The sequence below is a fragment of the Trichosurus vulpecula genome, chromosome 4, assembly GCF_011100635.1.
Source record: "Trichosurus vulpecula isolate mTriVul1 chromosome 4, mTriVul1.pri, whole genome shotgun sequence".
Classification (NCBI taxonomy): Eukaryota; Metazoa; Chordata; class Mammalia; order Diprotodontia; family Phalangeridae; genus Trichosurus; species Trichosurus vulpecula.
In genome coordinates, this window is record NC_050576.1 from 352,864,302 (window position 1) to 352,877,285 (window position 12,984).

The 12,984-nt window shown below is 37.3% G+C and overlaps 1 protein-coding gene across 1 annotated transcript; it reads right to left on the bottom strand.

Annotated features, from left to right (window-relative positions):
* Positions 1-7,574: 7,574 nt before the first annotated feature.
* LOC118847787 (ubiquitin-conjugating enzyme E2 D2-like) lies at positions 7,575-8,143 on the bottom strand. Its single transcript, XM_036756413.1, has one exon. It carries the CDS (start codon positions 8,080-8,082, stop codon positions 7,639-7,641), a length of 444 nt encoding a protein of 147 aa, XP_036612308.1. The 5' UTR covers positions 8,083-8,143; the 3' UTR covers positions 7,575-7,638.
* Between the last annotated feature and the right edge of the window lie 4,841 nt (positions 8,144-12,984).

The window sequence follows — 12,984 nt, forward strand, 5'->3', positions numbered from 1 at the left end:
TTGCCACAAAATTTGGAGAGCCAGATAATACTGTGGAGAATTTTGAGTAGGATTTGGTAACAGATTAAAAAATATATATAGTCTTTCTCTTGTGTCAAAATATTTTATTAAAAAATACACCACAACTCTACAATAAGTGAGTGTTACTTATTCATTTATTTTTAAATACAATCATCCTTTTTCAAATAGTTATCTCAGAGTATTTCTTTAAGCATTATTCAATGAATCATTAAGTTCTATTTGGGTTTTTGCTCATCACAGTAAATGCCAAACACTCATCAGTAAGAAGTGGTTAATCCAACTTCTTCTTACTGACTGAATCTGATTGAAAAATGGCAATCAACAAATTTGCCTGCCATTTAGCTTAAATCAGTCTGAAAGTGATAGATGCAATACTCCCTGGATCCTTGATTTTGTTTTTTTGAGTATAGGGTTATGGGTGCTCTCTACCAATGAAAGTTACAGCTTCTTTGACCATATGACCTTAATGAATTTCAGGAATGGAAGAAAAAAGGAAGGTAGAAGGAAGAATGTAATTACTCAGTTATAAACATTCTATTGAAGAGATTCTCTGAATTTAGTTGTTGTATTTTGATTATAGGCTCCAGGTTGAAGCCTTTCTGATTTGGGAGTTATTTTCAGAGCTTATTCTAGCAGAATTTTCACAATCTTGGGGAAACTTGCATATAATGATGAGAAACCAAAGTAGGAAGATTGTATTTCAGATAGATTTTTAAAAGGAGTTCCAGGTAAGGAGGCAAAAATTTAGTGACTCTCTGATTCCCTGAAATCAGAAAGTATTCTGGAGAATAAACTTTGGACTATGATTTATTCCTTTAATATTTTCAAAAATTAGGACTCACCATACAGGCTGTTCAAATAGTTTGTAAATTCACAAGAAAGTGCATATTTATGTATATACATATGTATGTTTACTCATAAGTACAAATATATGTATATGTGTTTCCTTTGTAATCTTATGTGACTTTATTTTAGGCATTTAATAGCATTATTCAGAGAAGGCTGAATAATAGCTTTCAGTGTACTGTCAATGCGTTCAAATACATAACAAATGTTTAATAAGTCTTGACTTAGAGACTCTGCTTTAGCAGTGGAAGGCTTCTGTTAGTGGAAAATTGAATGTCACAATGAACCCAGGAATATGGGAGAATTTTTTTGGTGGAGACATTTGAGAGGAATTATCAATTTCTGGATATAAATAGTTATGAAATGTTCACCTGAACCAAATAAAAGCCTACACAAAAAGGCTAAGGAGATAGCTTTTTGGATTACAGTGATTTAAGTATAAAATTCTGTATTGGAAAAGGAATATTACATTTAGTGTGGTGATATATTCCGTAGGCTGCATGAGCATTATATGTTGTTAATATGAAGTACTTATGATAGAATTGAATTCTCATTTCTACATACCTTTGTCTTTGTTATTAGAGATGACTTGGACATTTCTACATTTATATTTTAGAATTTAGAATACTATGACAGGATGAAAGCCTGAAAAAATAGATCTCTTCATCACTGGGGTATGGCACCACTAAGGTTATTTAGAAAATGGAAATCCACAACCACAGGACTAGAAGAGATATCAGTCATTTTTCTGCTTCTAGGCAGGTCTGACATTAAATCACCCAGAAAAATCTGTGTCTGCCTCTGATAAAATTCTCTTGAAAGTACCTCTTTTCCCTATCTCTTTGATTGTAGACCATGTAAGCTATTTGCTGTTTTAATTTAAATATTTGTTTTATGCTTGTGAAATACATTTACACATTCATTACTACCATGGACTAAAAAAACTTCAAACTAAGCCTACTGACAAGTCAAATATAATTAAAGAAAAGTTATCATCTATACAGTTATGTGAATATACAAACAACTGTATATGCATGCATATATGTGAATATGTATATACATACACACATATCTATATACATATATAATATACACATTCACCTGCACATATATAATTTTATTGTTAAAATTTGCACTATTTTAAGTACCTGACAAAATTCCAAATGTTCATTATAAGTCCTTCATCCTCCTCAATATCTTGGTTAATACCTAGAGATTACAGATTCCAAATTGTTTCCCCAAACCTGAATTTGTTTTCAAATAGATTCTGTAATAAGAAAGTGATAGGTTTATGGTTGCAGGTGATCTAGTGCTACCTATATCTGCCACTTTTTCTTTTTAACAATATAAATTAGTATGGAAGGGTTTTCTTATTTGGTTACACTTGGGTGACGAGAATGGTAATGGTGGTGGTAGGGGAGCTAGAGCTGAGGTACATGAAGGAAGAAAGATAAACACACTTAGCCACCTTCAAGAAAATAAGCAAATTAAACAGTACCAACTAAACCAATGAGAGGTAAAGAAGAGGTTCTTAATTGTCTTCATTTTCTTCATTATTCACTCAATAAAAGCTCCTTGAGTGGTTTATTATACATCAACTTGCCAAGGGTATAAGACCATTGTTCTTCGTTAACCAGAAGCATATTGAATCTAATTGCTGATTCTCATTCTTAGTGTACCTTTTATTTATTCTTATTCATACTCATTATCCTCATTCTCATCATCATTACCATAATCTTCATATTTTGGTCTAGAACTAGGATTTCATTGATGTGAAAAACCCTTAATAAGGAAACTGCTTCTATCCTTTGACAATTCCTTTGTAACTTAAAGTTTTGGAAATTATGTGGTTCTTCTATAGTCTCAAAAGTAGGATGTGTCAGTTTCAAAACTTGGACCCAGGGTTTCTGAACTCCAAGCACTCTATTCACTATTGTATACTCCCTTTCAATTCGTTAATATAAAGGATAGAATAATCTGTATTTGATGGTAATAATTATATCACCTAAAATGTTCTAAGCCTTAGTTCTCCTATCAATATCTTCTCACTCTTAGTGGGTTCCTAAGTATTCTCATCTCTAACTACCCTCATCTCTATTGTCTATTTTCATCTCTAAATTCTCATCTCTAACATTTAATTATCTGATAGAAACATGAATATTTTTTATCTTTGTAGAGAATATCATCCACTCAAAATACACTTTTGTCAAGAAAAATTTAAAATCTATTAGTAATATGTTTTCATTTTAATCCTTATTAAAATAGTAAGTAAGCATAAATGATGAGGTAAAATCATAGATTTAGATCTCAAAAGGACCTTTAAGGTTTTTTACCTAATATCCTCATTTCACAGACAAGGAAACTGAATACAGCCAGTAATTATCTGAGGCACAATAAGAACTCAAAAATGTCTCACTCTGAGTCTAGATCAAGTATGTAAGTGAATGTATATATGTATATATCTTTGTGTATATGTGTACATATTATGTATATTTATATATGTAAATGTATATATGTGTATATTATATATGTATGTGTATATATACATATAAACACATACTTTATATGTACATGTACATATGTGTGCATATATACATATATATACACACACATATATATATATTGGTCTGAGAACATGAATATCACCCCTGCTCATTTTTCCATTTAAATAGAGGTGGATGTGGCTGCTATAGTCACTTTTCCCTGCTGCCAGGTGGATATTTATTCTCACACTACTTGGATAAGCACAGAGTTACTATATATAACCTTTCCAGTATGACATAGGACAACTGGGTCTCAGTATTTTGCTGTTATTACACACTAAAATTCATGAAATTTATCATGAATCTTTCCATTGTACCTTCTAGAGTCCTGGACACTGTTATGTGACCTGGAAATACATCCCAGGACATCTAGAACTTTTTATTCTCTCTTCTCTTGAATATTTTAAAGCCCCAAAATGTTACATACATGTTGCAATGGAAAGAATTTGGAACTCAGTTTAAAAAAAATCGATGTTAAAAATTGTTTTTACATGTAATAGGGGAAAATAAATATTAAATTTGATGTTAAAAAAGATGTATCATTAATATCTGAAGCCACATCTGGATCTAAATTAAAAAGATAGATAGGCAAAAATTGTGGGGAAAATTGAGAAAAATAAAATTGATCAGGGATAAATGTGAAGTTCTGTGCTTGGATTAAAAAAAAAAAGCAACTTTACAAATGCAAATGCCAGAGTGGGTCAGAAAATTCCAAGCTCTCTAGGTTTCCTTCATAAATAAGAAAAATACTGCTTAAGGGCTAAAAATAAACAAGGGTTGGAGTAGGACAGTGGCCCTGTTGGGACAATCATAGAAGACATGAAGAAAAATCCAAAGATTGAAGTTTGGTCCCTGGGAAGAATAAGCTCCTACAGGATGATTCCATTGAATCAAAAAGGTACAAGCCCTAGGGCTAGCTGGGTTGGGCCCGGCCTGAGCTAGCAACACAGGAATTCTTTTATTTTATTTTATTTTTTTAATTCCATATTTTATAATTTAATATTTTTTTTCAGCATTGATTTCCACAAGAGTTTGAGTTACAAAGTTTCTTCCCATTTCTACCCCCACCTCACTCCAAGATGGCATATATTCTGATTGTCCCTTTCCCCAGTCAGCCTTCCCTTCTAAAACCCCACTTCCCCTCCATCCCCTTTCCCTTTACTTTCTTTTAGAGCAAGATAGATTTCTATTCCCCATTGCATGTATCTTATTTTCCAGTTGCATGCAAAAACAATTTTTTTGAGCATCTGCTTTTAAAATTTTGAGTTCCAAATTCTCTACCCTCTTCCCTCCCCGCACACCCTCCCTAAGAAAGTAAGCAATTCAACATAGGCCACAAGTGTACCATTATGTAAAACACTTCCACAATACTCATGTTGTAAAAGATTAACTATATTTCACTCCATCCTATCCTGTCCCCTTTTATTCAATTTTCTCCCTTGACTCTGTCACTTTTCAAAATGTTTCCTTTTGATTACTTCCTCCCCTAATCTGCCTTCCCTTCTATCATCCCCTCTTTTTTATCTCCTTGCTCATACTTTCCTGTGGGGTAGGAGATGCAATCGAGTGTGTAGCTTATTCCCTCCTCTAGTCAAATCTGATGAAAGATTCACTCATTCCCCCTCACCTGCCCCCTCCTCCCTTCCAATAGAACTGCATTTTCTTGCCACTTTTATGTGAGATAATTTACCCCATTCTATCTCTCCCTTTCTCCTTCTCTCAACATATTCCTCTCTCATCCCTTAACTTTATTTTATTTTTTAAGATATCATCCGTTCATATTCAACTTACCCTGTGCCCTCTGTCTATATATATGTATATTCCCTTCAACTGCCCTAATACTGAGAAAGGTCTCATGAATTACACACATCATCTTTCCATGTAGGAATGTAAACAAAAAACTTCCACTTTAGTAAGTCCCTTGTGATTTCTCTTTCTTGTTCACTTTTTTCATGCTTCTCTTGATTCTTGGGTTTGAAAGTCAAATTTCCTATTCAGCTCTGTTCTTTTCACTGAGAAAGCTTGAAAGTTCTCTATTTTATTGAAAATCCATATTTTGCCTTGGAGCATGATAGTCAGTTTTGCTGGGTAGGTGATTCTTGGTTTTAATCCTAGCTCATTTGACCTCTGGAATATCATATTGAAGCCCTTCCATCCCTTAATGTAGAAGCTGCTAGATCTTGTATTATCCTGATTGTGTTTCCACAATATTCAAATTGTTTCTTTCTGGCTGCTTGCAGTATTTTCTCCTTGACCTGGGAACTCTGGAATTTGGTGACAATATTCCTAGGAGTTTTCTTTTGGGGATCTTTTTTGAGAGGCAATTGGTGGTTTACTTCAGTTTCTATTTTACCCTCTGCCTCTAGAATATCAGGGCAGTTTTCCTGGATAATTTCTTGAAAAATGATATCTAGGCTCTTTTTTTGATCATGGCTTTCAGGTAGTCCAATAATTGTTAAATTATCTCTCCTGGATCTATTTTCCAGGTCAGTGGTTTTTCCAATGAGATATTTAACATTGTCTTACATTTTTTCATTCCTTTGGCTGTTTTATAATATCTTGATTTCTCATAAAGTCACTAACTTCCACTTGCTCCAATCTAATTTTTAAGGTGGTATTTTCTTCAGTATATTTTTGGATCTCCTTTAGCAAGTCATTGACTTGTTTTTCATGGTTTTCTTACATCGCTCTCATTTCTCTTCCCAATTTATCCTCTACTTGTCTTATTTGCTTTTACAAATCCTTTTTGGGCTCTTCTGTGGCCTGAGGCCAGTTCACATGTTTCTTGGAAGCTTTTTATGTAGGCTGTTTGACTTTGTTGACTTCTTCTGGCTGTATGTTTTGATGTTCTTTGCCACCAAAAAGATTTTAAAGTCTGAGTCTGAATCTGAGTCCGTTTTCGCTGGCTGTTCATGTTCCCAGCCAACTACTTGACCCTTTAGCTTTTTGTTAGTGTATGACTGCTTGTAGTGTAGAGAATGCTTTGTCTCAAGTTTTAGGGTCTGTGCTGCTGTTTTCAGAGCTACCTCTACACAGCAAGCTCTGCCACACCAGTGCTCCTCCTCCCCCAAGAACCGCCAACCTCGACTGCCACCCAGATCCAAGCAGTCTCTGCACTCCTGCTTTTATCTGCCACTTAGTTACTCCCACTAGGTGGGCCTGGGGCTGGAAGCAACCACAGCTGGAGTTCTGGAAGCAGCCACAGAGCTGCACCACCTCTGCTGCCCCCAGGAATTGGGGCCACCTGTGTACTCCTTTCACTCTAGACCCAGCAGTTTTTCCCACTAACCTTCTCTGTTTTCTTTGTCATTTTGGGGTTGAGATGTCTGGTAACTGTCACAGCTCACTGATTCAGGGCCCTGCTGCCTGTTCAGCTCAGCTTCCTGTCTGTTTGGTCCTGGCACAACCCATGCTGGGCTGTGTTCCACTCCACTCCCAGGTCCATCTGACAGACCCTTCCTTCCCAGTGACCATCCAGGTTATCCTTGGCTGGGGCCCTGCTTCCCTCTGCTATTTCTTGGGTTCCATAGTTCTAGGATTTGTTCAGAGTCATTTTTTACAGGTGTTTGGAGGGACCTGGGTGAATGCTTAAGCAAGTCCCTGTTTTCCTGCTGCCATCTTGGCTCTGCCCCCCAACATAGGAACTCTTACCACTCAGACTGTGTCAGGAGTCCAGCTTCTGAGATAGGGAAGATTGCAGGAATCTCAGATGAGAAAGAATGCCAGGCCCAGCTGTGTTGCCCAGACATGGGTCTGAGTGAGAAGTAACCAGCACATACTTGGTGAGTGTAAAAGCAGTGGGGCAAGGACCCTGGTGGCAATGAAAACTTACAGGAGGGTGGAGTTCTTGGTTCTGATTGCAGGCTAAAGGGGAGAATTGATGGAGGATCTGAGGTCACAGGCATTATCCCCCACACCCCAGAACTACGGGTGATTACCAAAAATAAGTTGCTACAAAAAAAAAAAAAAGATTAGGCAAAGGAATCCAAACATAGATAGTAATGGGAATAGAGAAAACTAAGGTTCATCTTCAGAGGAGAATAATGGAACACAAAAGGCCTTTCCTACCCCAAAGAGTAATGTCAAATGGTAACCTGATCAAAAAGAATTCATAGAACAACTCAAAAAATGCTTTAAAAATCAAATGAAAGAGACTGAGGAAAATTTTTTTTTCTCTTTCAGAGTTCCCCTATCTTTATTTGTAGAGGTTATCCAGTAATTTCTTTAATTACATCGCATACTTCTGAGTCCATTCCCAAGCTATTCTGTTGTACTTTTCTCTACCTGTTTTGTAGATCCATGCAATCTCAGGCACTAAAGGATCATCTGGATCGGAATCACACAACAGAGAACAGATGGACAAGAGTACTTTTGAAATAGTTAGTGCTGGTGACCACTGTGACCGTAGAATATCAAGACAAATGCTGCCATTACTGTTAATATTTGGATGGTAAATTCTTGTTGTAAATGCAACCTTAGGTGGTTTGAAGGGATAATCTGTTGGGAAATGAATTGTCAAGAAAAATACTCCACCCTGATAGGGACTATCATTTGGCCCCATTATTGTAGTTTGCCAATGGAACATGTCATCTCCAACAGGACCTGCTGAACACTGAGCTGGGGGGTCACGTGCCAGGTCATTCAACTCCTTGTGGATTCTCTTCAGAGCCATTGTGTGAGACGGGCGGCGGCGGACCCTGGGGCGAGGACTGGGATGGGGGAGAGGGACGACAGGGAGGGGAGGAGGGGAAGGTGGAGGGAGCTAGGATGCGGCGATTCCGGGCCGTAGGGAGGAGAGGAGGAAAGGGAGTGCTGGGGAAGGCGGGGAGAGGGGCTGGCTGTGGCAGGCAGCGGCGACGGGGCAGGGGGGCCAGGGAAGGGAAAATTTTTAAAAAATAATAAGAACAATCCAAGAAAAAGAGAAGGTTATGAAAAGCAAGTCAACCAAGTAGAAAAGGAGATCCAGAATCCTAAGGAAGAAAGCAATTCCTTAAAAATTAGAATTGATCAAGGGGAAGTCAGTGAAGTTATGAGTCCAAGAATAAATGAAACAAAATATAAAGCATGAAACATTAGAAAACAAAGTGGTACAACTCATAAGAAAAACAGCTGATCTGCAGAAGAGATCAAGAAGAGAAAAATATAAGAATAATCAGACAACCAGAAGGCTATGATGAATAAAAGAATTTTGATACAATAATACAAGAAGTAATTAAAGAAAATTGTCATGAAGTGTTAGAAGAAGAGGTAAAGGTAGAAATAAAAAAAAAATCCATGATCCACCTTGTAATGAAAATTTGTTGCTGTTTATTTTGAATTCTCTCTTAAATTTTGCTGTGCACTTGGACATATTTTTTTTCTTTTGTTATATCGTTTTTAAAGTTTAATATTTCTGGGGCTGAGCCAAGATGGTGGCTGGAAAGGAGGGACTTGCTGAAAGCTCTCCCCCAAGACCCTCCAAACACCTATTAAAATGGCTCTGAACAAATTTTAGAACTGCAGAACCCACAAAATAGCAGAGGGAAGCAGGTGCCCAGCCCAGGACAACCTGGACTGACACTGGGTAAGGTCTATCACACAGAGCAGGGAGCTGAGAGGAGCAGAGCCCAGTGTGGCCTCGCCTGAACCAACCAAATAGGGAGATGGGCAGAACAAGCCCTAGCACCCTGAATCAGTGAGCTGTGGCAGTTACCAGTATTCTCAACCCATAAATACCAAAGACAACAGAGAATACTGTGGGAAATACTGTGGGGACAGAGTGAAAGGAGTTTGAGGTTAGGCCAACTCCCCAGGGGCAACAGAGGTGTTGCAGCTCTGATTATTACAGCTGCAGTTGCTTGCAGCCCCAGGCCCACCTGGTGGGAGGAATTAAGTGGTGGATCAGAGTGGGAGTGCAGAGCCTGCTTAGATCTGAGTCGCAGTCTGGGCTGGCAGTTCTTGGCCAAACGGAAAAGGAGATCCAAAAAACCACTGAGGAAATTACTACCTTAAAAATTAGATTGGAGCAAATGGAAGCTAGTGACTTTATGAGAAATCAAGATATTATAAAACAGAACCAAAGGAATGAAAAAATGGAAGACAATATGAAATATCTAGTTGGAAAAACCACTGACCTGGAAAATAGATCCAGAAGACATAATTTAAAAATTATTGGACTACCTGAAAGCCATGATCAAAAAGAAGAGTCTAGATATCATCTTTTGAGAAATTATCAAGGAAAAATGCCTTGATATTCTAGAACCAGAGGGTAAAATAGAAATTGAAAGAATACACCGATCTCCTCCTGAAAAAAATGATCCCCAAAATAAAACTCCTAGGAATATTGTTGCCAAATTCCAGAGCTCCTAGGTTAAGGAGAAAATACTGCAAGCAGCCAGAAAGAAACAATTTGAGTATTGTGGAAACATAAGCAGGATAACGCAAGATCTAGCAGCTTCTACATTAAGGGATTGAAGGGCTTGGAATATCATATTCCTGAGGTCAATGGAGCTAAGATTAAAACCAAGAATCACCTACCCAGGAAAACTGGGTATTGCTCCAAGGCAAAATATGGATTTTCAATAAAGTCAGGACCATCAAGCTTTCTCAGTGAAAAGACCAGAGCTGAATAGAAAATTTGACTTTCAAACCCAAGAATCAAAAGAAGCATGAAAATGTAATCAAGAAAGAGAAATCATAAGGGACTTACTGAAGTTGAATTGTTTTGCTTACATTCCTACATGGAAAGATGATGTGTGTAATTCATAAGACCTCAGTATTAGGGAAGCCGAAGGGAATATACATACATACATACATACATATAGACAGAGGGCACTGGGTGAGTTGAATATGAAGGGATGATATCTAAAAATATAAAATCAAATTAAGGGATGAGAGAGGAATATATTGAGGGAGGGAGAAAGGGAGAGATAGAATGGGGTAAATTATCTCACATAAAGGTGGCAAGAAAAAGCAGTTCTATAGGAAAGGAAGAGGGGGCAGGTGAGGGGGAATGAGTGAATCTTGCTCTCATTGGAATTGACCTGAGGAGGGAATAACCTATACACTCAACTGGCTATCTTACCCCACTGGAAAGAAGGAGGAAAGGGGAAAAAGGGGGGATGATAGAAGGGAGGGCAGATAGGGGGAGGAAGTAATCAAAACCAAACACTCTAGAAAGAGACAGGGTCAAGGGAGAAAATTGAATAAAGAGGGATAGGATAGTTAGGAGCAAAATGGAGTTAGTCTTTCACAACATGGGTATTGTGGAAGGGTTTTGCATAATGATATACATGTAGCTTATGTTGAATTGCTTGCCTTCTTAGGGGGGGGTGAGTGGAGAGAGAAGAGGGGAGAGAATTTGGAACTCCAAGTTTTAAAAGCAGATCTTCAAAAAATAAGTTTTTTCATGCAAATGGGAAATAAGATATACAGGCAATGTGGCATGGAAATCTATCTTGCCCTACAAGAAATTAAGGGAAAAGGGGATTTAGGGGAGTGGGGTGACAGAAGGGTGGGCTGACTGGGGAACAGGGCAATGAGAATAAATGTCATCTTGGAGTGGGCAGGAGGGTAGAAATGGGGAGAAAATTTGTAATTCAAACTCTTGTGAAAAAGCAGATCAAGATGCAATTAAAATTATATGTAATAAAAAAGAAAAAAGTTTAATATTTTGTGTTTTTGTATGTTTCTTTTCCTTTTCTCATTGTGTACTTAAGTATAGAATAAATTATTAATTAAAAAAACATTTGTATTGAAATCAACATCAATTTGTTTTTTTAATATTCACAGACCACCGGCTAAGTATCCCTGCTCTTCTTTGTTATTAATTTCCCAAATTCGCTTTCATTTTTTGCTCTGATAAATGTGAGGGCATAGTACATTGTAATAGTAATTAAGGTGTGACTTTTTGCTGTTGACCTGTAATGATTCTGGCCTTTGTTTATATGGGGCAGATAAAGTGGGATATTTTTGCATTTCTCAGCACTGTGACAATTGGGAGCCATTGATTTGTGTCTGATGTGGTATTGGGGGTGGGGAACTTCTCCACACCCAGCCTGAGTGAGGTCTCCAGGCCCTGAACAGGATATATAAGCTCAGAGGTTAGCGTTCTCTCTCAGAGCTCTGAGCCACAGAAGGAGTGGCATGTGACTCTGGGCCAGCCGTTCTAATGAGCTCCCTGGCTGTACACCTAGATATTGATAACTATGAATTGTGTTTGGTCTGTAATTCAGGGTGCTGGCTTTTCCCCCTGAACTAGGTGGATGTTATTTGTATGCTGGATTAAAGTAAGATTGTTAACCCCTTAACGTTCCTTTCCTTAAGTAAAGCAGATCAAAAGGACCTGTGTTGGCAGCTTTCTGGGTGCTGGTTGTTGGTGGATCTTACACCCCAACAGAAGCTGCTAGCTGGATTCTTGATACATACATATGATTCTTTTTTTCCCCTGCAGCCAGCATTTGATGGGGGTGGCTACTAAGTTGAAGGAGAGTATCAAGTTTCTTTCTCTTTTAGAAATATCAAGGAAAGTTAACTTTTAACATTACAGTATCCCTAGACTATAAATATCTTTGTGCATATATATGTATGTGTACATATACATACATGATTTAAAACTTATATACATATGTATATATAACATATTATATGCAAAGATTATCAACAAAAAATGGCTAGCATTCATATAACACTTTAAGATTTGCTAAGTGTTTTACAAATATTTTTGCATTTTATCCTTACTACAAACCTGGGGAGTAGGCATTAAAATCCCTATTTTACACATGAGAAATCTGAAGTTGAGAGAAATTAAGTGAATTGTCTAAGATCCTATAACTAGGAAGTGTCTGAGGGTAGATTTAAATTCAGATCTTCCTATCTACTAAACCAGAATTCTACCCACAATGCTACCTAGTTTCTAGCCCAATATTTTTCTTGGAGAATAGGAAGAAGAAGAAAGATTAATTACCAAGCGACAATTGTCCTGAATACTGCCTGTTCTTCCCACAATAGTTTGGTAGTCATTACCTTTCTGCTGAGCAACCCAAAGGTTGAAATCCCCTTGGTCAGATCCCAGATTATATTGATCTAAATAAATAAATCCCTGAAACATCTGTGGTGTAGCGTTAACCTCAGGGACATGAGCCAATCTATATTATGGTACTACACTACAATAATGAATTAGGCTTACCTTTCATTTTAAAGAATGGCAGCATTGATAAAGGATCCTTTACTTTTAGAAATCATAGTATTAGGTCAATGTTAATGTGCTCCATTTATCTTCCTTCCTCCAAATGACAACCATTTTAGAGGATGTTATCTTCACTCCCTTTGTGTATTACACTTCTCCCTTTTGCCATAGCACATAGATATACATGCATGTGTGTGTGCATGAACACACACACACACACATCTGTGTGCCATTTGTCTACTTTGCATTATCAAAACATTTTGACCAAAACTTCTATATTTAGACTGTAGTTTGTCCTTATCAAAGAAAAATATTCATTCCTTCAGTCTACTCACATATCTTTCATGCTTATCTCTGCTAGTGCTTATCACAGTACCTGGCACAAAGTAAGATCTAAATAAGTGTTCC